Source organism: Dromiciops gliroides, chromosome 2 (assembly GCF_019393635.1).
Source record: "Dromiciops gliroides isolate mDroGli1 chromosome 2, mDroGli1.pri, whole genome shotgun sequence".
Classification (NCBI taxonomy): domain Eukaryota; kingdom Metazoa; phylum Chordata; class Mammalia; order Microbiotheria; family Microbiotheriidae; genus Dromiciops; species Dromiciops gliroides.
The window spans coordinates 213,112,095-213,137,511 of NC_057862.1; the positions used below are offsets into that span (position 1 = coordinate 213,112,095).

The window sequence follows — 25,417 nt, forward strand, 5'->3', positions numbered from 1 at the left end:
ATCTGTATACTTGAGGAGGGGTCAGCAAAGTAGAAAATCTCCTTTTTGATAGTTTTTGTGAAAACAGAAGTAAGGAACCCATGGAGTGTTATTGTTTCCCCAGGTTGCTGCATCTCACTTAAATTAATCCTCTGCTATTAATCTCATGGGCCTCCTTAATTTTTCTCATCTAATCACTGAATTCCAGCCACCTTTTTAATCAGGATTTTCATCTGTGAAGATGTAAATAACCTAATCCTCTAAACCATCTACTCTTAATTGTTTAACAAAAAAAAAAATCTAAATGCCAACTACCATCTATCCATTAATTCCATGATTTGGAAAAGGTCTTTAAATAACTCTATGACTGGCGTAAAGTGAAGGAATTATAGAGGAGGGCAATTTGTTGTAACAAACACATGTGAAGGAATCTGAGTTGTTAGACTGTGTTCTATGGTAGAAATCCCAAGGCTTTCCCAGTTCTGCTGATGACCTATGTGAATATTGGCCTAATTACTTAACCTCTGGAAACCAGAGGATCTTAATCTATTACACAGATTATAATACCACTCAAGAGCCTTGTAGCATCATTACCATAACATTGATGGAGCTCTTTAAACCTTTCAGAGGAGAGTTCTCTTCAAGTGCAAAAGGGATTTGCTGTTAATTGTTTCCATCACCTTCCATTTCCCCAGGTCTTGCTTTCATAGCTAAAAAGCTTTCAAATAAGGGAGTTAAATTAAAGACAGTATCTCCTCTAGCTGAATTACTTCACATGATTGATTTTTTTTTTCCTGAAAAGGCACCAACATGAAAAATGACTTTTCATCCCTTCTTTGTCCCCTCCCCTAGAGAACATTTGGTTCTCTGATCTCATTTGCTTGGCATTTGACCTAGGCAAGATATTGAACCTTGTGCTGAACTCTCCTATGTCACTGGCATGGTCTTTGACCAAACTATTTCACGATAGAGGTAACATGACTTAGTGGATAGAGCACTGGACTTTGTTTCAAGTTAAAGGTTTTGAGAGACAGAGTTTCTGGGTAAATGGTAATCAGTTTTATCAACCACTGCTAGCAACCATTTAACAAAAAAGACTCATTTGTCCTCTCAAGACCAAAGAAGCCTAACCGGTGAAACCTTCAATACTTACAAAGCCTTTGGGAAAGAGGGTGCACCTGAGATTGGAAATCAACTTTGATTGATTAATGAGTAATGAGAAAATGAACATTATAACGAGAAGTGTGCTTATTCTAATGAGGGGCTGAGGTATGTGACTGTTCACTCAGTTTTAGTCAAAGAGACTTATCTATCTATTCCCATTTCCATACCCATATATTTCTACATGGGTATAGCACTCAGTATCCTTATTGGTAAAATAAGAGGATTGGATTTGACAACCTTAAAGGTCCCATCTATCTCTAAATCTATGATTCTATGATGAAATAAAAATAGAAAAAAGGGAGTGCTCTTCAAGTATTCATCTCTAGTGAACAGGTTAGCAGTAATCAAAAGCCTCCTCTGTTGTCAGTGCCTAGCAAAATCAAAAGGCAAGAAACAAAAATCAACTTGGGTATCAAGAGCCCATTTTTACAAGCTACAGCCCAATATCTTTGAAGACAATCTCCTAACCACAATGGCCATTTTTCATTTCTTCTCTGATCACTCTAGCTGAAAGTACTCTTTGTCTTTCAAATTATCCTCTCTCTCTCCTCTCTCTCTCTCTCTCTCTCTCACCTTTGACTCCCTGCTTTTATTTTACTTACCTGTATACATGTCACTTGCCCCTTAGTAGAACACACATTTCTGTTTCTTTTTGGTCTGTACCAAGATTTTAAATTTTGTTTTGGTGAATTGAATTTTTAATGCTTTGGCTAATGGGACCCTTTCTGATCTATGTATTCAATTTTAATAATTATTAAACACTTGTTTTTACAGGGGATGTGTCCTTTCTTTTGATTACACCTCCCAGGTGCCAGAGTGTGGACTCCAGTGGTGTTCTGATGTCATTCAGGATGCACTTTGATTGGGAACTGGGCTTCCAGTATATGCAGTAGAAATGGTTGGGGAGTCTTACAAAATAGACAGGCACAGAGATGAGAAAGAGGAGAAATGGAAGCCATGACTAGACCATGCTCAGGTTGGCATGGTTGGCAGGAGTGAACATAATGTTAAGAGGGATTGACACAGAAATGTCAGCACAAACACAATTGCTCCTGCTGCAGGAGTTAACAGCGATTTCTACAAGGCTTTTTAGTTGCTTTGCCAAGGGGCTGGCTTTCCCAAATTTGCCTTCGTGGAGAACTTCTTTAGTACCTTTCTGTGAGCAAACTGATGTGTCCCTCTTTGGTTGTGTTAGAGAGAAAGAAGGATTGAATGGAAGTTGTCTAGTACTCCCAGGAGATGCACTGGGGACAGTGGCCATTGGGAGCTTGAGTGTTTAATACCCGATTCAATTCCTTGTTATTGACTTCTTTATTCTGTTTCATTAGTTGCCTTTTTTCTTTGACTTCTTTCACCTTCTAGATTGGCCTTGGATAAAAAGATATGTTGGTAGGGGCTTGAAGCTGTGAATTTGAAAAATGAATCTCACAACAGTACCATGAACTGAGTGTAGCTGAGATAGAGGCCACTCTGGACTAATTATTTTTTGGAGGGAAGGGGGCTGAGATTTTAAGTTCTAGTACTCACTTGACCACCTACTGTGTAACCCTAGACAGACAAGCCTTTCTCATTCTTTACTTTCTTCATTTGAAAATGGTGGTAATGAAACAAGTGCCACTTGCTTCCAAGGGTTGTTCTGATGAAAGTGTTTTATACATTATGAAGAATTATGTAAATGTGAGGTATTATTAGAATAAGTCCTGTGACCAAGAATTGGAAGGTTCTTGAGAAGTAATGTAGTCCAGCCTGCACCTAAGAATTCTTTCAACAATATTGCCAAGTGGCCATCCAGCCTGTGTGTGAAGACCCTCATTTAGAGGAAAGTCCCTATGCCCACTCCATCAGGCCCCACTTCACTTTTGGACAGCCCTTTTGTTCCTTAAATTGTGCCTAGATCTGCCTGTCTGCAATTTCCAGCCATGTGCTCCCAGTTCTTCCTCCTGAGGCCAAGCAGGAAAGCCCAATCCCTCTTACCTTACATATCTTTTGTATTTCTTTTCTGTGTTCACATCGTTCACTCCCTCTTTTTACCCACCCCCCTGCTGCCGCCACACACACACACACACACACACACACACAGAGGAATGTTTTCTTTTGGACTTTATAATGCCCAGGACATAGCAAGGTGCCTGGGCCATAGCAGATACTCAAGAAATGCTTGCCGAATTCTATAATAATAATAATAGCTAATATTTATATAGTGCTTACTATGTGCCAGGCACTGTGCTAAGCCCTTTATGATTATTATTTCATTTGATCCTCACAATAACCCTAGCAGGTAAGCGCTAATATTATTCCCATTTTGCAGATGAAGAAACTGAGGTTAAGTGACTTGCCCGGGGTCACACAGCTAGTGTCTAAGGCTAGATTTGAACACAAGTCTTCCTGAATCCAGGCCCAGCAGTCTAGCCACTGTGCTTCCTAGCTGCCTATGACAGTCCTTCAAGTCCTTGAATATAGCTCATAAATCTCATGCAACAAACATGATAGCAATGTCTACTCTTCTCCACTTCTCTTTCCAATACCTATCTAGTATAGTCTTCAGACATCTCACCTACTTCATTACCCTCTAAGGGACATGTTTCAGCTTGTCTATATCTTTCTTAAAATAGGATGCCCATCACCAAACATGGTAATTCAAACACAAAGTACAGCTGTTCTATTACCTTCCTTATTTTAGACACTCTACCTCTCTTTTCCACAGAAATCCTCATCTAGTCACATCTCCCTTTATTCCTATGAAATGTCATTTTATTTGATTTGTCCCATCATTCTGGCCTGATAAGATCTTTTTAGATCTGGACTTTGCCATCTGACATGTTGGATAACCCTACAAACTTGGTATCATCTACAGATTTTACAAGCATACCATCTTTGCCTTGATCCAAATCATTTAATAAAAAATGCTGAACATCCTGGCATCAAGAGCCCCTGGACTCTCTACTGGAGACATCCCTCCAAGATGACATAGATCTATTAATTAACAACTACTTTTTGTGCTAGGAACTGGATTGCATTACAGATACCTAGACATAAGAAAGAATTAAGGAAGAGCACAGGTAATAGTTAATTTAAGATTCAACCATTTCCAAATCCACTTAATTTTAGTTCATTCTCCATCTTACCCACAAGCATTAATGCTGAACATTAAGTGCTTTGCTGAAAACTAGGTATATTATGTCCACTCACTCCCCTTGGTCTAGTCACAGTGTCAAAAAAGGAAACAAGGTTAATTTGGTATGACCAGTTCTTAATGAAACCACAAGATCCCTGCTTCCCTTTCCAAGTGCTTTGAAATCATCTCCTCAATAACGTGTTCTAGAATTTTGCCAGGAATAGAAATAAGGCTTACTGGCCAATGGTTTCTAGGCTCCACCTTCTTCCCTATTTCCGAAAAAATAGGCCATTTGGCTTTTTCCAGTCCTGTGGTAACTTTCCCTTTCTTTGAAGCTTTTCAAAGACCATCAATAGCAGTCAACAATTATACCTACCAGTTCTTTTTTTTAAAAGTAATCTAGGGCTCTTAATACATGTTGATCGATTGATATATGGATCTGTCTAGTTGCCTGAATTAAGTGTAGGTGGCTCAATATTGCCCAACTATCCCCTCACTTATCTTGGGTTATAATTGCCTAGTATGAAGTTGTTGTATACTTCCAAGTGCAAAGATAATTCTACTTTAAAGAGGGTGAAAAAAGCAAACCACGAGCTGAGTGGTTCAGCCTTCCACGGTTATCTACCACCAATATCCTGTCCATTGTATGCAGTAATCTCCCACCTCTTTTGACTCTTAAAATAGTTTTAAGAAACTCCATACTCCAAAACCTTTGTTGTTGATGTCTTTGTCTTGAGCACTGATCATCAGTCTCAGCTCATTCTGGGGTTTAGAATTCCCCATCTAATTCTTACTGAACCATTCTCCTTATTTGTATTCATTCTTTGTTACTTGCACTGGCTTTCCTATTCTAAAAATGTCTTTGAAAAATCTGATTTTGTTGATAGATTCCCTGGACATCCCCATTGGCCTCTCTCAGTAGCTCCATTTTATTCTCCTCATTGCAATGATTTCTGCTCGAGTCTTCAGAATTTCATACTGGAGAGCCTCACACCCCTCTTGGGCTGCCCCCTCCTTCAACATATGAAGCTTTTGGATCTTATCTAGCCTTTCTTTGAGCTCTTCGAAATAGGTTCTCTGAAAATCTGGGGTGCACATCAGACTGGGGTGCATGACTTTCATTGCCTTCTCTAGAGTGAACTCTTGCCCTGAAGGATCTTTTTATTTAAACTTCAAAAGCACTTCTTCCTTGGTGGTAAGAATCAGAGTAGCAGTTCCTTTTGTTTCTTCCTCCACTTTTTGAAGGTTGAAATTATTATGGAGGCAAGTCACAAATTCATCCTCTCCTCTGCTTTTGGCTGAGGGAAGGAGAGGTCCAAACCTCCAAATGGTTGAAGTCGCCATCACTACAATAAGCTATTTCGTTGCCAGTTTTCAGTTCCAAACTGCTCGTTTAATTCTCTCTAGGTCATAATTGCTTAATCTTTTTTGCGTGTGTGCCCTGGGCCCATGGGCCCCTTTGGCAGTCTGGGGAAGCCTAGGGTGGTAGATAATATGTATACCCCAATGCCTGGAACTTAGAAGGCACTTAATAAACGCTTGGTGAATGGAATTCAGTAATACTTGTTTCTAACCTAATAATGAATTGAGTGCTCTCTATCAGGCTTCTTTATGTTCCTGAATTTTCTCATATGAGGATGTAATTTTAGTATAAATCGTTACCCCACAGCAAACTTCTGAGAGGACATGGAGAATAGCTGTACGTAGGGATGGGAAATATGAATAGGTTTCTATCTACAGCTGAGTGAACTCCAAAATTGATGATACCACAGATTCATTTGAGTAATGCTCCTTTTTTACTTAGTCTGTTGGTGTTTTTTTATGACATTCCCATTTGGAGCAAAATTCCAGTTATGAGTACCATCCCACCAAGTTTCAGTGATCCCTAGTGGGGGGTCACGTTTGTCTTCTTGCATCAGAACCTCCAGTTTATTCTATTTATTACTCATGCTTTGTATTTCCGTTGATGTAGCAACATAGTATAGTAGTTAGAGAGACTACCTCGGAAAGAGGAAGACCTGGGTTCAAGTCCTATCTTTGATATAGAAGATATATGATATGGATCTGTCTAGTTGCTTGAATTAATTGTAGGTGGCTAGATATTGCCTGATTTATCTTGGGTTATAATTGCCTACTATGATATGACTGTGTGATCCTGAGCAAATCACTTAACCTCTCAGTGCTTTAAGCAACTCTCTAGGACCATAAATTTCTGAAAAGGTGTTAACTACTATTTGATAGAAGAAATTTCCTCATTTACAATATTTCCTTCCTTCTCTCCCAGTCTCCAGTGAAGGGCAACCACTACCTTTGGTGAAAGTACATTTCAGGCTTAAAGTACACACAGGCTTAAATTTGCCTCTTTGCAACTTCTGCCCATAATGCTTTATGTTCTGATTTCAAGTTCCAAACCAAACTAGCCCAATCCCTCCTCCACACAACAGCCCTTCAAATACTTGAAGATAGCTATCACTTCCCCTCTGAGTTTAGTGCATGGAGTTTGAATTTAAGTGCTTCCTGAGAGTCCTTAAAAATTCCCTGGATTTTTGGTTTTCTGGACCCACTTGGGAGGTCAGAATTTATTTAGCAGCCAGAGTAGACAAGAAACACGTGCACAAGACAAAATACAAGGAATGAAATCCCATTATCAAGTGAGATCTATGTCATTTCACCTCATCACTGACTTCCAGATGCTTTTCTCTTCTTCCCTGGAATTTATGCTCTTTGCCTTTACTTATTCAAAGGCATTGTAAATTCCATATAATTTGTCTCTACGTGTTGCTAATGAATCTGTTTGTTCTTATATTGAAAATCTTTCCCTGTCTTCCAGATGATAAGTTCTTTAAATAACTAAATTACTATTTAAATTAATCTGTTTAAATTTGGTCACCTCATTAGCTTCCATGCATTTGTCATTTTTATGCAAATGACTCTCAAATCTATTTTTTTCCAGTCCTACCCTATCTTGAACTTCAGCATTGCATCACCAACTGCCTCTTTGGGCATTTGGAACCAGCTGTCCTAGAGGTATTTCAAACTCGAATTGTCCCCCCAAAACCTATCCTCCTTTGGAACTTAGATGCCAATCTATTTTAGAATCAGAAGTGACCTCTTAGTTAAACCGCTTAGTTTAATCACCCTATTTTACCAATGAAGAAATTGAGGCCCAGAGAGGTTAAATAACATTCAAACAGGTAGTAAGTGTTAAAGGCAGGATTTGAACTCCAACTCTAAAGCCATGCCCTTCCCACTGTACCATGCTGCCTTCTAAAAACCACCCTGTTCTCTGGACCTGATTTTTGACTCATCACTCTCCCTCACCCCACTCAACAAGTCATTTGCCAAGTCTTGTCCACTCCACAGCATATCTCCTGCATCTGACCTTTTCATGTGGCCACATTAGTCTGGGTCCTCATTGCTTCTCACCCATATTATCAAAATAGCCTCATCACTGTTTTCTCTTCAAGTTTCTTTCTGATCTAATTCATTTTCCATAATATGCCAAAATGTTCTTCCTAAAGCACAGGTCTGACCGTGTAACTCTTCTACTCAATAAATTCTATTGGCCTGTTATTACCTCTAGGAACAAATACAAACTCCTTTGTTGAAATGCATAGTCCTTGGGCAGCTAGGTGGTGCAGTGGACAGAGCACCGGCCCTGGATTCAGGAGGACCTGAGTTCAAATATGGCCCCAGACACTTGACACTTACTAGCTGTGTGACCCTGGGCAAGTCACTTAACACCTGTTGCCCCATGAAGAAGAAGGAGGAGGAGGAGGAGGAGGAGGGGGAGGAGGGGGAGGAGGGGGAGGAGGGGGAGGAGGGGGAGGAGGGGGAGGAGGAGGAAGAGGAAGAAGAGGGAAAAGGAGGAAGAAGGAGGAGGAAGAAGAAGAGGAAGAAGGAGGAGGAGGAAGGAGGAGGAGGAAGAAGAAGGAGGAGGAGGAGGAAGAAGAGGAAGAAGGAGGAGGAGGAGGAAGGAGGAGAAGGAAGAAGAAGGGAGAAGAAGAAATTCATAATCCTCTGCAACCTGGCCCCAACCTACCCTTCCAGGTTTATTATACATAACTTCCCTAAATTCACTCCGATTCAGTCAAACTATCTCTCCTATGGTCCATTACATGTTATCGACCATCTAATGCTTTTGCCGCGGTTGCCTCTCAAGCCTGGAAGTGTGTTCCCTCTTGGAAAGAAAGAGTCCTCCTAGAAAACCCAGTTTCTTTCAGAAGTCTGCTCAAGTGTCATTCTACTGTTAAGGGCTGTTAAGAGGTCTCCTGAACTTGTCTTTTCGAGTTGCCATATTTTTCAGAAACACAAACTTCTTGTTCCCGCCTGCCCCACAACATTACTTTATGCTTTTTTGTACATATCTCTGTCCTCTGATAAAATATAAGGTCTGTGAAGGTTGGGGCTGTTTCATTTCTAGCTTTGTCATCCCAGATCCTCGGGATATATGTTAGGCACCTTCAAAGTGCCTGCTGATTGGCTGATTAGCCCCCAGGTTGTCTGAAAGGGTTAGCAAGTTTCCAAAAAACATTAAATTGCTGTGAGAAAGTAGTTTATCCAGGTAGAGTATTTCATTCAATATTCCTTCTAAAAAGTGCATTTTTTCATGAATATTTGAGTTGTGTAATGCACTTACCCTGCTTTACAAACCATCTGTGCCTGTTTATTCTTCCTACCATACCTGAAATATGCTGTACCTCATGACAGACTACACTGCACAGAAAATGTGGTGATATATAAACGGTTCTCTTTGGTAAAGTGGTATAGCCACAACAGTAATGATAAAAGCATGAATAACAAATTTCTATAACACTAAAGTTTGCATAGAACTTTTTCTACACTAAGCTTGTGAAGCAGGAAGTATAAATAATTTTATCCCATTGTAGAAAAAAGAAAATAGATTCAGATAGGATAAATTATCCAATCAGGGTCACATAATTAGTAGGTAAACATTCAGGAATCAAATAAAAGACTACTTTCAAGTTCAGAGACCCCAGGTTAAATACCCCTGATCTAAGAGAAAGGACACCAGACTTGGAAATTTTATTTAATTATAATTATTTTATTTATTTAAAAACAATCTGAGAAGGGGTCCATAGACTTCACTAGCCTATGGGGGTCAGGGGAGGGGGAGAACCATCAAACAAAAAAGGGTAAGAGTGACTGTCCTAGATGATAAGCTAAACCCAAGGCTTACTTAAAAAGAGCTTCTCACAAAATATTCTAGTTATAAAATGAAAAATTCATTCAATAATCATTTATTAACTTCTTACCAGAATTATAACTAATGATTCTAATAGCTAATAATAAGCCAAATTTAGTTGTTTTTGTGGAGACCTCAAGGACATACCATGAACTACAGGCAAAGTCTTAGAACCCCAGGAGACAGTACTGGGTTTAACTGGGGTTTGAAGCTTGCTATTTGGTAGCTCCCCATTTTAACTAATGATTCCTACAAACTAGGAATTAAGATAAGTTGTTTTTACCAGATACAGTGTGGGTACTGTGAGCACCCTCTAAATATTAGTGCCCTAGGGCAAAGTCTGTCACCTAACCATATTCAAAGTTCTGATTTTTACTATGTGTCATAGATTGAACATATCATAAAAGATATGTATATATGTATATTTGTATACTTATGTACACACTATATATTTATATATAAATACACATGTTTAGTCATTTTTAGTTGTGTCTGACCCCATTTAGGTTTTTTCTTGACAAGGATGTGGGAACGGTTTGCTATTTCTTTCTCTGGCTCATTTTACAGATGAGGAAACTGAAGTAAACAGAGTTAAGTGACTTGCCCAGAGTCACACAGCTAGTAAGTGTCTGAGGCCAGATTTAAACTCAGGAAGGTGAGTCTTCTTAAATCCAGACCTGACACTCTCTCCACTGCACCACCCAGCTGCCCTATATATGCACATACAATACTGAAATGCATTTCTGTTGTTCATCTGGGAAATGTAGTCATGAGAAAGCACACTGGTTTTGGAGTCAGGGAACCTGGGTTCAAATGATGTCTCTGCCACCTATGTGACTTCAGGCAAGTCACTTAATTTCTTTGGGTCTCAGTTTCTTAATATGGAAAATGAGGGATTGGACTACATGGCCTCAAAAATCCCTTCCAGTTCTAAATCTGCGATCCTCTTCTTATGCATTATTCACGACCAAAAGGACCAGCCAAAATATTCCACAGATCTTTACTGGCCTCATGGCAGAAGAGGCTGTAGATTACAAGTAAATGGATGTTGAACAGTTGAGCAGAAAATCAATTTCAAGAGATAAAGAAGGGCCAGAATGAAGTCCCCAAACACAGACAACCTCTGATTCCCGGTGACTCTGGCTGGGTATGGGATGAAATCAGCCTGTGACCTGAGGAAAGAAGCTGTTTGTCAGGGAGAGAAAAGAGCTACATGTTCATCTTTTCTAGATGAACGAAAGCACATAATGGATGATGCTCCTCACTTCGCACAAGACATGCTTCTTCACTCCAGAGAATGGGCTAATGCAATTATAAGTGGCAGTGAGGTATTACAAAGCTCATTTAAGTAGAGAAAAACAGAAGCAGGATCAATTATTTCAACATCTCTTAATAGCGAGTGAGGAGCGTTCAGGAGCAAATATAGTGTGGAGGTATGATGGGGGTAAAATTTGCCAAATGGTAAATATTTATCTCTCTCCCATGAAAGAGAGATTATACTTGTTCTGCTTATTTCTCAAAGGTCAGAAGAAAGAAAAATGAAAAAAACTTGAAAAGAGTCAGATTTAGGCAGAATTCTTCTTAACACTTGGTTATGCAAAAGTAGAATGTGGGGGCAGCTAGATGGCGCAGTGGATAGAGCACCGGCCCTGGAGCCAGGAGTACCTGAGTTCAAATCCGGCCTCAGACACTTAACACTTACTAGCTGTGTGACCCTAGGCAAGTCACTTAACCCCAACTGCCTCACTAAAAAAAAAAAAAAAAAAAAGTAGAATGTGTCTGTTGCCTAGTGAGGTACCTCTTACAGGTCTTAAAGCAATAGCTGGCTGACCACTTGTTTAGTTTCTTGTTCACAGACTGGACCAGAGGCTTTCTTCCATCTCTTCTGATTCTAAGATTCTCTGACCGTGAATTTTATTTTAAATCCTATGGATTGGCATTAGAATAGTTGGTTACCATCGCGAAGGCTATCACCAAAGTGGAATTCTGTTTAGAAACATAGGCACCGAGCTGGATCAAGGCATTTCACGTGCACATAACATTGACAAGTGGCCATCCCCATGCAGAATGTTGTACCAGGCTCTGGAGTATTATTGCCTGAAGTAAAGGGAGATACAAAAAGAAAAAGAAGCTGCTTTCTGCCTCTTTTCCCCCTCTTAGAAATCTTACAACCTAGTGAGGAAGAAAACGCAGTACAGTACAGTAGAGCAGAAATGGACTTGGAGCCAGAGGTCACACGCTGGCTCTTATAATGTTCAAGGCCACAAGGTCAGAGGATTTAGAGTTGGAAGGAATCTTTGAGATCATCTAGTTTGACCCTTTCATTTTAAAGATTAGAAAAGCAATGGTCAGTGGATAGAGCACCGGCCCTGGAGTCAGGAGTACCTGAGTTCAAATCTGGCCTCAGACACTTAACACTTACTAGCTGTGTGACCCTGGGCAAGTCACTTAACCCCTCACAAAAAAAAAAAAAAAGAAAAGCAATGGTCAGAGGGCTGATGTGACTTGTTTGGCTATAGATGTAATAAGGAGCCAGAACTGGGATTTGAACCCAGGACCTTTGATACCAAGCTAGGGCTTCTTGAACAACTTCCTGCCTCTCTGATGCCCCCACCTCCCACCCCCGCAGGTTTTTTGTTTGTTTTTCAAGAAGCTCTACAAGACCCACCTAGGATGTCAATTTAAAATTTTTTATGAATTCGCCATTGCCCTTAGATGCCACACATTCCTTAGCAGGTAGTGTTCAGTGGTTAGATTTTGAATTGATCTTAGCTTTTAAACGTCCTAAAGAGTCTCCAACAATCTAGCCTTGAACATGACTTAGATATATTCCTCTGGATTCTAATATCAACAAGAGATCTCGGTCTTAACCACACTGGTCTGGCTAGCAAGCTTTACTTAGAAGAACAAACAAATTTGTAGTATTATTGTTATGTTAACACTATTGACATTATATTGCATTAATAATTACATTAACTGTGGACCAACAATTATCTTACACATAAAGCATGTGGATGGCAAGTTTCTAAACACTAGGCAATCAGAGCAAAACACCTCTTGATTATTTCTGGCCAAAGTGAGGCCCAATAGGCTAACATTGCTATCGACTGGAGTTTGGACTTAATTTTATGAGATGGGAAACTGCATGTTCAGGTCAGAAACAGCAGAATTTATGGCCTCAGCTCTGTGGTGTTCATTTGACTTCCCAAGCTGTATCCAAGTTAGGGAAAAAAAGAATCAAATATCCATTATAAAAAACACAGCCAGACAGCATCAGTATTCTTTCTGCCAGAGAATGGAGCCAGAGAATTCTTTGTCAGCAAAGAAAGAAGAGTTATTCATTCTCTTCTGAAGTGCTGCTGAGCGTTCCTCTTGGCCAAAATGTCATCTCAGTCAAAAGGTCACCTGGGAAAAAACCTCATACTATAATAATAAGCTCTTTACATAGGTCAGATCAGTTGATCCCCACAACAACCCCATGAGGTAGGTGTTATTATTATCCCCATTTTACAACTGAGGAAACTGAGACAGGCAGTGGTTATTAAGTAACTTGTGCTGTAGGCAGGATTTAAAATCGTCTTCCTAACTCCAAGGCTACCACTATCCACTGAACCACCTAGGCACCCATAAATCTATTACACCTAGACTCTTAGGACTGAAGAGAGCTTTTCCTTACAACTCTGGCATATAGATAGTTCAAGTACTATTGTCATCACTTTGCATATGAGGAAACTGAAGCTCAGAAAGTTTAAATATGGGACCTAGCTAGAGCCTGAATTTGAACCAAAGTCTCTGACTTTCAAGATTTCACTGAACCACAATAGCACCCACAAGAAATTGGTCACTTTTCAGTAATATTTTTTGTGTGGGGGGCAATGAGGGTTAAGTGTCTTGCCCAGGGTCACACAGCTAGTGTTTGTCAAGTGCCTGGGGATGGATTTGAAGTTGGTCCTCTTGAATCCAAGGCTGGTGCTTTATCCACTACACCACCTAGCTGCCCAAGCAGCAATCTTTTCTTTTTTTCTTCTTTTTTTTTTCTTGCAGGGCAATGAGGGTTAAGTAACTTGCCCAGGGTCACATAGCTAGTAAGTGTCATGTGTCTGAGGTCAGATTTGAACTCAGGTCCTCCTGAATCCAGGGCTGGTGCTTTATCCACTGCACCATCTAGCTTCCCCTTTAGTAACATTTTAAAGAGAATTCTTGATCATATAGACATTGGACTAAGTGGGCTTTTACTAGGTACATGAAATTAGGCAAGTTATTTGACCTCTGTCCCAATTTCTTCAACTATAAATGGGGATAACAATAGAATCTACCTCCCAGGATCAAGTGAAATCGTATTTGCACAGTGCCTGGCACCTAGTGGATGCTTAATTAACAGATGCTTGTCTCGTTCCTTCCTCTGGGACGAGTGAGCAAATAATCTTCACCTTTCATGAGGCTCACAACAATAGGTTTTCTTGGGCAGAACATGGGAAATAACATGAAAACTCTAGTCCTTGCCCTCATGGACCACATAGTCTAGAATGGGTAGATCATACATAAATATAGCTATGATACAAAATAATGAGTTTTAAAATAGGCAAACCAAGTGCTTGTAAGGTCGAGTAGAGAGTGACAGCAGGGAGATGGATCATTAAAGATGGATGGCATTTGCCCATTTCCAATTTTCCAAGACCTCTGCCATTCTTGATGATTTGTCAAAGAATATTGACAGTAATCTTTGGAATCACAAAGGCCAATTTTCTAACTGCTCTAAGCTGGAAGATCTGAATTCGTTTGACTCTCTATTACTTTGCCTTTTCCCTTCTTCTATCCAGTGAGCCTTGGGGGGAAAAAGATTAACAACAATTCAGTCTGGGGGCAGCTAGGTGGCGCAGTGGATACAGCACTGGCCCTGAATTCAGGAGGACCTGAGTTCAAATGCGACCTCAGACACAACACTAGCTGTGTGACCTTGGGCAAGTCACTTAACCCTCATTGCCCCACAAACAAAAAAACAAAACAAACAAAAACAACAATTCAGCCCATGCAATTGATGCTTTGACCATGTCTAAAAATACAGGAAACATTGTACATTCACAGTCTTCCCCCTTCTTTAATGAAAGGAAGGGGTTACACATTTTCTCATCTTTTCTCCAGACCAAGCTCGGTCATTCTAATTACGAAATCTTCAGGTTCACTTTATTGTCCTCTCCATAGTCATTGTGTGGTCCCAGTTTTCCTGCTTCTGCTTATTTTGCTCTGTATCAGTTCATGTCAGCCTGCCCATGTTTTCCCAAGTCCTTCATATTCATGGTTTCTCTTGTAATAACAACATTCCATTACATTAATGAACCACATTTTTAAGTCATTCCCCAAGGTTTCCAATAAATTTACACACCCATTTTGTGCCCAGTTCTTTTCTACTACAAAGAGTGATACTATTAATACTTTGCTATATAAGAAACCTTTCTGTCTTTGCCCTCCTTACGTATATACTTAATCCCATGAGTGGGATTCCTATTTAAATGAAATGTTTACAAAGTGATTTATATACTTGATCTATTTTATTTCATAAAAATGACTCCAATTTCTATAATGCTTCACCATTTACTAGCAAAATAACCCTTGGAAGTAAGGAGTGCCTACCTTCCCATTTCCCATTTCATAGATGAGAAAGCTGAGGCTCATACAGATGAACTAAACCGCTCACATTCATATGAGCTAGTATCAAAAGCCAGGATTTGAACCTGATGTCTGACTCCCCTACAATCCTTTCTCATCTTTCTGAAAGATAAGTGATCATACTGACTTCACTTTCAAAAAATGACATGCTACTGAATTAGATCCTAAATCTCCAATGATGGGGGCAATGAACACCATCTCATAACTCCTGGGGATATGTAAGGAAGTGCCTGTTGAAGAAGCTATTTCATGTTTTACATGATTGCACATGTATAACCTATATCAGATTGCTTACCATCTTGGTGGGGGTGGGAGTGGGGAGGATAGAATTTGGAACTCAAGACTTAAAAAAGAAAAGAAAAGAAGGTACTTCCCATTGGTCCACAAAGAAACCACTCACCAGGCTGGAGCTGGGGTGGTATTGTCAGAGAGAGAAGAGAGAGACTATCGATGCTCTTACCTCTTTATGGCTTTGTAACAAATGATAACAATGACAACCAGAAACACAAGTGTGGCACAGCATACTGCGATGATGATGACCAAGCCGGACCACCAGGTTTCTTCCACAGGACACGAGGTAGAGTTGGGAGCTGTGGAGAAGACAGATGCAGGGAGAGAACATAGTTAATGAAGCTTCCTCTGCCTAAGCTTTGTTTACAAGCTATCATTCATGGCACTGCTAAAGAGCTGGGGCAAAGAGAGGTTCAAGGGACCTCATTTGGAAGCCATCAGCTCTCCTGAGCTTTGGGTTAGTCATGCTTTAATGTCTGTGCTATGCAATAGATGACATCATTGGTCATTTTTCAATTAGTCCTGCTCTGCATCAGAAGACAGTTTGCTCAGATCAGAGGTCAAACATCACATCACTAACAATTTATTCTCAGTGTGAGGTCACTGATGGCAGGTTCAAGTTTGATTTTCCATGAAAATATCACATCCAAACATTTGAAATTCTCTTTGTTCAGGCATTAAATTCAGTTTATTTGGGGCTGAGGTGGATATAGAGACAATGAGATGAAAATTGCATGTTGATATCTTGGGGGATGGATGGAGAGTTTACAAAGAGAGAGAGACAACACTGGAAAATTCAATTCAACACAGTAGTAGTAGTAGTAGTAGTAGTGGTAGTAGTAGTAATATACAATAACATTGTGTAGTGCCTAGTACATGTCAGGCACTGTGCCAAGAGCTTTATAATTATTCTCTCATTTAATCTGCACAACAACCCTGGGAGGGAGGTGCCATTGTTATCCCCAATTGAGGAAACTGAGGCTGAGAGAGATTAAGTGTCTTGACAAAGATCACAAAGCTATTAAGTGTCTGAAGCTGGATTTGAGCTCAGGTCTTCCTGACACCAGACCCAGCACTCGATCCATTGAACCATTTAGCTATCCCAAGAATAAGCACTAAGTATATATCTGATACTAGGCTTGACTCTGAGGAAGGTCAGAGAACTAGAAATCCTTAGAGCTTATTATCTGTGCAACCACTTCATTTTCACAATCAAGGTCACAAGTCCACAAAAGTTAAGTGATTTACCCAAGCCAAGATTTGTACCTAGCTCCTTCCTCTTCCTCTAGTGCTCTTATTATTATTATGTTACTACCACTCCTCTAAAAAGAAGAACACAGTCTCTGCTCTACAGGAACAAACAACAGTCTTAGAATGAGAGGATCTCCAGTTGGAAGGAATGGGAGAGGTGAACAGCCGTGTGATGTGGTCATTCCAGAGGAAAGGGTCATTCCAGAGTCGGATGCTGAAAAGAGGTCAAGAAGCAGAGGACGGAGACAAAGTTAGTTAATATAGCAACTAAGAGATCATTGGTAATGTTGGAGAAGACAGCTTCTGCTGAAGGAACAGATAAGAAGCTGGATTACAGAGATTACTCTCTCATTAGGAGAGAGGAAGGAGGACAGAAAGGGGAAGATAAACCCTTTCCTCAAAGAGATTAGTCATGAAGAGAAGAGACAAACAGTAAGATTTAAACCCAGATGGTACAGATTCCAAGCAGAGGGCCCTATTCATTTAGATATGCTGCCTTTCTGTTTGCTCATCTCATTCTGTCTTTTTTCCCATGCCCCAGACTCTTTCCTTATGCATACCTGTTTAATTCCTTTGTACAGGACCCAGAACTGAAAAGGACCTAAAAGTCATCTAATTGAGCATACTCATTTACCTTTGGGGGACCTGAGAACTAGAGCAGGTAAGTGACTTGTTCAAGGTCACATAGATAAAATAAAATTCTTCTTTCAGGGCATAGCTCAGGTGCTGCCTCCAATGATCTCCCTTATAGGCTGAAAGCCGCCTATTCCTCTTCAGATCACTCTCTCCATTAACCTGTAAAACTCCTTGAGAAGACACTATGTCATTCACCAGCTCAAGAATCCAGCTCCCGGCTGTCTCTGGGATAAAATGCACACTCATTTCTTGCTCATTTAAAGCCTGCCATAGTCTAGTTCCAGGCTACTTTTCCAGACTTGTGTCTTACTTCTCTTTAAATACCCTGTTCTACGCCAAACTATCCTGCTTGGAATTCCTTAAACTTTACATTTAATTTAGCCCCATGACTTTATATGAACTAATTCCTTCTCCCAAACACCTGAAATATGCTTTCTCCTCACTTTCATTTATGAGAAACCTTTGCTTCCTTCGAGACTCAGCTCAGGTACTGATTCCTGTGACTCTAATCTCCCTAGTTTCCAATGTTTTTTGTATCCAAGTGCTTTGTGCATAGAGGGCATTTAATAAATGAGTGTTGGACTGAACTGAGTTTCTAGCCCTCTGCATCAATCTTCCCATCTTGAAAATGGGTCACTATTTATTATTTGGCTCTTCAGGGTATTGAAGGGATAAATTAAATATGGAAAGACTTGTATGAAATAATGAAGAGTGAAATGAACAGAACCAAGAGAATATTGTATATAGTAACAACGCTATTGTTTTAAGAATGACTTAGAGCAAATAAGTTTTTTATCTATTATAAATACCCAAATTAACTATAAAGGACCCATGAAGATGCTATCTGCATCCAGAAAAAAGAACTGATAAATAGAAGTATGTATAGAATAATTTTACATATATATATATATATATATATATATATATACACACACACGTATATACACCTATTTATGTCTAATGGTAGTTATCTCTAGGGTAGGGGAGTAGGGAGGGAAGGAAAAGAAAAATTTACATGATTATTTTGTTGTATATCTGAAAGGAATAGCATGTTGTGCACAGCAGATTTGCAATTTCATGTACAATCATTTTTTTATTGTACTATGTTATAGAAATACTTGTTTTATCCCATAAATTTAAAATAAATTAAAAAAAAATTTGGGAAGTGCTTCAGGGAAATATATATGTATATGTGTGTATGTATGTATGCATGTGTGTGTATGTGTATGTGTGTGTATATATACATATATATAAATATATATAAATATACATAAAAATATATAAAATATATATATATAATATATCAGGGAAATGCTTCATTATTCCCAGGATTTGTGATTTCATTTGTGTGGGCAGCCTTTCCACCCCAGTCCTTTTTTGTTGTTGTTGATAGTGTGTTTTCAAGAGTGATATGGCTCATTTCAGTAGAAATCAAGCTCAGGGGCAGCTAGGTGGCACAGTGGATAGAGCACCGGCCCTGGAGTCAAGAGTACCTGAATTCAAATCCGGCCTCACACACTTAACACTTACTAGCTGTGTGACCCTAGGCAAGTCACTTAACCCCAATTGCCTCACTAAAAAAAATAAAAATAAAAAAAAATGAAAAAAAGAAGAAATCAAGCTCAAACCAATATCTTAGGCCATATTCCACAATAAAATAAAAATACATGTGTGATCTAAATGCCATAAAACAATCAGAAAAGAAGCAGTTCATAACTTTCACAGTTATAGGTAGATGATGAATTCTTTTTTTTTTCTTGGGGGGGGCAATGGGGGTTAAGTGACTTGCCCAGGGTCACACAACTAGTAAGTGTCAAATGTCTGAGGCCGGATTTGAACTCAGGTACTCCTGAATCCAGGGCCGGTGCTTTATCCACTGCGCCACCTAGCTGCCCGATGATGAATTCTTAACTAAAGGATCGAGGTAATTACACAAGATGAAATAAAAAGTTTTGATTACATAAACTTGAAACACTTTGGGACAAATAAATTAATGTACCCAGGATAAGAAGAGAAGTAATTTAATAAGGAAAAAAAATCTTTGTATCCAATCTCTTGTATGAGGGTTTGGCACCCAAGATAGATAAATAACAGAGATATTTACAACTAAATAATCATTCCCCAACAGAAAGTAGTCAAAAGGGAAGATGAGGAGGAAGGAAAGAAGCATTTAAGTGCCTACTTTGTGCAGGCATTGTGCTAAATGCCTTAGAAATGCTGTCTCCCCTCCTATAAATGTGTCACCCCCTCCTTCAGATTCATTGCTATGTTTGCTTTGGTCCCCAGTTGTATACATTTCATAAACAATTCTGGGAGGTGGGCACTATTCTCATCCCCATTTTAGAAGGCAGAGGTTGTGACTGGCCCGGGGCCATACAATAAGTTTCTGAGGTAGGATTTGAAATCAGGCCTTTCTGACTCCAGACCCAGAACCCTATCCCCTACACCATCTAGTGGCCAAAAAGCTAGTCAAAGGATATAAACAAATCTCAAAAGAATGGCTCCAAATCACAAATAACAAGAGAAAGACATATTAAAACCAACAAAAGATGGGAACGGTTGATGTTGGAGAGGCTGTAGAAAGACAGGAATACTAATGTATTGTTGGCGGAGCTGTGATTTAGTACAGACATTCTGGGAAGCAGTTTGGAATTATGCAAATAAAGTGACTAAGGTGTCTATAACCTATGATCCAGAGATTCTACTGTTATATATCAAGGCAGCTGCAAAAAAAGAAAAGAAAAGAAAAGAAAAAAAAGCTTTCATATATACCAAAATATTTACAGTGGCACGTTTTGTGTTAGCAAAGAACTAAAATAAAAGTAAAGCCCACAGAATGATAAATGACTAAACAAATTGTGATACATGGATGTAATGGAATATTATTATTCCATGAGAAACAATGAATATAAATGAACACAGAGAAACCTGAAATGACTTAGAGGACATAATGTAAATTGAAGTAAGCAGAACCAAGAAAATGAAATACACAGTGACCACAACAATATAAATAGAAAGAACAAGCACAAAACAATTCAAAATAGATGCTGAAAAATTACAAAGGACAGATATGGCTCTAAAGAAGTGACATGAGTAGATGTTTCACCCCACTCCCTTGCAGAGGGAGGGGGCCTAGAAGTGTGTGTAATACTGTATATACTGTTAGATTTTTTTCTAACTATGAAATTGTTTTGCTGATTTTTTCTCTTCTTTTTCCTTTTCTATTTTGAAAAAAAACACACACAACAAACAACTGTTATAAAGGATGATTCTCTGGGAGATGAGAGGGAAAGATAATGGACAAATTTAGGTGACATATGTAATGATTGGAATGATGCCACCTGCTGGAAACTTACTGTAGAAAAGCTCTGCCATGAGGTGAAGGTCTCTGAGGGCAAGACCATGTGTCTTTTCTTTGGCATCAGGAAGTGATGTTTGCTGGTGGGAGGAAGAAGGGGGAGCCTGGAGCTCTGACTCATGCTCTTTCCTGAGGACTTGGTGGAGAAGGGAGCTAGAAATGCACTCTCCCTTTAATGGATAGATGAATGTAGGCCTTTCCTTCTCTCTTTACCAAATTCTTATTCTCCTTAATAAATGCTTAAAAGTCTAACTCTTGCTAAAGCTTATAATTTATTGGCGACCACTCATTAGATATTTTAGACAATATAGCTAAAATTTTAGTCCTCTCACATAAAAACAAAAATATCAATAAAATGTATTTTGGGGGACAGGGCAAAGAGGATTAAGTGACTTGCCCAGGGTCATACAGCCTGGTAAGTGTCAAGTGTCTGAGGCCAAATTTGAACTCAGGTGCTCCTGACTCCAGAGCCGGTGCTTTATCCATTGCGCCACCTAGCTGCCCCTAAAATGTATTTTTTTTAAAGTGGTTGTGGCCAGTCTTGTAGTGATCAGTCACTCTGAGTTTAATTAGCCTTATCCTCAGATGAGGGACAAAAATTCCTACATGGAACCCATACGTGTTCAAAGAATTTAAGATCTATCAGAGCTTGTGGTCCTGAGCCATTCACATAGCCTTCAAGAACCCAGGGTCACCTCCACACTATGAAACACCGGATTGGGACTTCTATGAAGATGGAAAGAAACATTTCCTATCATTTGCTTAATGGACCTAGACCACATCATTTCATCATCAGCTAGACATTTTATCGTCAGTAAAGTCAATGCTAAATGACCATGGCAGAAATCCAAACTCAGCAAACAAAATGGCAAGAGTGTGTAGCTCCCTTCTTCCTTCCCCCACCCCTCCTGCCCCATTACCAGTGTGAGTATAATGAGATCCGTTGTTTTCTGAATATAAGGGACTGTAATGTCCATTGACACTAATGGCAACAACATGCTGGGGAAATGTGGGTACAAAAGGAGAGTGTGGTGCCTGTGGCCCTTCAGCTCCTATTTACATCTTCAATAATCCTTAGAGTTCCCAGTCTCTGTCTGTAAGAGAATTCTCTCTTGTCTTAGCTTGCGGTTTCCAGCATGTTGTGAACTTTTTAAAGGGGGTAGGGGAGAGGAAATTAATTTTAAGCAATTTAAATAGATGTTTGAAATAATCTATTTTAAGATTGCAATGATTTTTCAAGATGCTTCCGTATCTTTTGAAACCATGACACCCCTCCTTCAGGTTCATTGCTATGTTTGCTTTGGTCCTCAGTTGTATACATTTCATAAAATAACAAATTTTACAATCTATATAGCTCACAATGAGGGATGTGATAGTGCCACTGTACTTAGATTCAGTCTGATGAAATCTGACATATTGTGTTAAGGTTTGGGAGCTAAATTTTAAGAGATACAATGAAAAACTGGACCACATCCAGGGAAGAGTTCAGGATGGCGACAGGAGTGAAGATAATGCCTTACAGGGAGAACAGAAAGAATTAGGGACAATTAGTGTGGAGGATGGAAGACTTGGGAAAGTTACACACTATCTTCAGGTAATAGTGAAAGGTCGTCATATGGAAAAGAGATTAAATTTGTTCTGTTTAGCTCAAGAGGGCAACAGGTACCACTTACAGGTGAGTTTAATATAAAGAACTTCCCAACAGTCAGAGATGCCTACCAGTTGAACAGACTGACTCAAATTATTGAGTGCCTCATCAGTACAGATATTTAAGAAGAGGTCAAATGACCATCAGGGATGCTGAAGAGGGTTTAGAATGGACTTAGTTGATAACCTCAGAGGGCCTTTCCTACTGGAAAATTCTACAGTGACATGGCATCTACCAGATCTAAATGGAGAAGGGAATGGGAAATCACTTCAGTATCTTTGCCAAGAAAACTTCAAATGGGGTCAAGAAGAGTCAGGCATGACTGAAACAATTGAACAACAACAGCACCAGGTCTAAAAGTGCTTCTCCAATGCCTCTATATAAACCCTCTTTTATTAGAGTTAAAGGCATAAGAATGCTTGGTATAAGAATCTGTTAACAAATACTTGTTTGATCATATATACTGTATACTAGAAACCATTTCTGGCACTTTAAAATCCACTTTAAAACCAGGGTCCTCATCCATCCTGGGTAAGATACAATGTATTTATTTCTCCATTCTTTCAATAGAAAAACTAGGGCAGGGATTATGGGTGTTGAATGTTCCCTATGCCAACAGAGCTAGTAATGATGTAAGCAGGTTTTGCTTAACTTTTTTCTTTGTTACAAAGGAAAGTTATATTGGAGATGAGCTGGGATGGGATATTTGGAAATGAATGTAGTATTTTTTTAAAGGCACCAATAAAACTTTTTTTAAAAAAAAACCTCCTTTTTGCTGACATATTTTGTTTTTACGTCATCTACATCTCCCATTTTATCTTACTTCCCTTACCCAAACTCATCCCTTTTAACAAAGAATTTTTTAAAAAAGGAATTCAGCAAAATAATGAACACATGAACTAAGCCCAAGAAATTATGTGATGTTCCACACCCATACATCCACCTCTGAAAATAAAAGGGAAATACATTATTATATTTTTCTTTGAGGCCAAATGCAATAAGACTTTTAAAAAAGATGGGGTATATCACGTCCTGGTCTTAGTGTCAATAGATAAGCAATTAGAATGGTGAAAGAACAGATATAAACATGACATACAAGGATTTGTTGAAGAAATTGAAAATTCATAAGGAAAGGGGATTTAGATGGAACAAGATCGCCGTCTCTGGACAGCTAAAGGGCTGTCATATGCAAGGGTTAGCCTTGATCTGCCTAGTCCCAGAAAGAACCTGGCAGAAATTATAAAGAAACAGATTTTAACTTATTTTGTCTCACATCCTTTATACTGATGAAATCCCAGTTTCCAAAGTCTCTCCAACTGTAGGTTTAAAGCAGTGCTGTTTGTGTATTGTTAAGAATCAAAGTTTCTAGGAGTTATAGTTGCAACTGTCTATGAAGTGTCTCTCTTTGAAGATAGAGTATGAATTCAACTTTAACTTATGATGATAAATAAGATAAGTTATGGAAAAGGCAGCAAGAAACCAAAGATGAGGAGAAACTTCTTGTTAGAATTGTCAGCTGTTATTTTATGAAGAAACATTATAAGGAGAATTGTATAAAGAATGTATCAGGGGTCAGCTAGGTGGCGCAGTGGATAGAGCACCAGCCCTGGAGTCAGGAGTACCTGAGTTCAAATCTGGCCTCAGACACTTAACACTTACTAGCTGTGTGACCCTGGGCAAGTCACTTAACCCCAATTGCCTCACTAAAAAAAAAAAAAGAGAGAGAGAATGTATCTGGAGAGAATATTAAAAGTGAGGGCAAGAGAGAAGACTTCTGACATGCTTGGGCTGAAGCTTGGGGAAGACTGAGAGAAAGAAGATGGAGATATCTTCTTAAAACTTTCAAAACCATTGTAACTTTAATCTTGTGAAGAGACTTTGTTATCCTGCAGGAACTAAATGGTGTTGGACTATGTTCTTATAGGTGAAAGGAGGGGCAGCTAGGTGGTGCAGTAGATAGAGCACTAGCCCTGAATTCAGGAGGACCTGAGTTCAAATCCGACCTCAGACACTTAACACTTACTAGCTGTGTGACCCTGGGCAAGTCACTTAACCCTCATTGCCCCACCAAAAAAAAAAAAGAAAAGAAAAGAAAAGAAAAAAGGAAACAAATAAGTGAAGAGAAATCATATGCCATTACAGAGGGCTTGAGGTGACATTGGCTATGATTTTTTATATAGCTAAAATATTGCAAATAACTATTGATGTTTTTGTTATTTACTCTATTGTTAATAAATTATATACTCAGGAGCTTTACTGTTTAATACTAGGAAATTAAGGAATTTAATATATAGAGGAAATATGAGTATTTTTGGGAAAGTTGGTTTCTCTGTTTTATTAAATATTTGATAAAATGGGATGGTGGTTTTGAGCAATGTTTCAAAGAAAAGTTGATGTTATATTAATTAATGAAAAATATACAAACATACACCTGTATTATTCAATAGCAGAGGTTCTTAAACTTTGCAGGCTGGTTAAGTTTATGAATCCTTTCTTAGAATAATGTTCCTAAATGATTCAAAGAAATACTAAATTTCCACTAGAGTTTAGGAAGAAAAGAAAAGAAAAGAAATGTAATTGTTTTCACATAGGACTTTGAACATCCCCAGAAAACTACTTAAGGATCTATGGTCTGTAGACACCATGTTTAAGACCCCCTGCCCTAGAGCTTGTGATGATAAGATATGAGTAAGATATGGTAATGAATCAAGCAATAGGCTTGGGATGACCTCTAAGTAAGGTTGGCAAATGCCTCAATCCTTGTTATATCAGTAATGATTCTAGCTGTCCAGATGTGGGATAGGCTGAATCCATAGTAGTAAATTCCCCCTGAATTATGAAATTCTTCAAGTAGAGACTGGATGAATACTTGTTGGGATGTTATAGGGAGATTTTATGTTTCAGAAAAACATCAGGCCATAGGTTTGGTTTTTGTGGTTGTTTTGTTTTTGCAGGGCAATGAGGGTTAAGTGACTTGCCCAGGGTCACACAACTAGTAAGTGTCAGGTGTCTGAGACCAGATTTGAACTCAGGTCCTCCTGAATCCAGGGCCAGTGCTTTATCCACTGCTGCACCTGTCCCCAGGCAATAGAACCTTTGAGA

General features: G+C 39.1%; 1 protein-coding gene across 2 annotated transcripts in view; it reads right to left on the bottom strand.

Annotated features, from left to right (window-relative positions):
- Positions 1-25,417, bottom strand: part of PRIMA1 (proline rich membrane anchor 1) — a 124,315-nt gene that overhangs the window by 22,271 nt on the left and 76,627 nt on the right. For both annotated transcript variants that reach the window (XR_006354877.1, XM_043985535.1), the window contains exon 4: positions 15,592-15,721. Coding sequence is in view for 1 of the 2 variants with exons in the window: in XM_043985535.1 (XP_043841470.1) it covers positions 15,592-15,721 (130 nt within the window). In the remaining variant the exon portion in view is untranslated. The remainder of the gene's footprint in view (positions 1-15,591; positions 15,722-25,417) is intronic.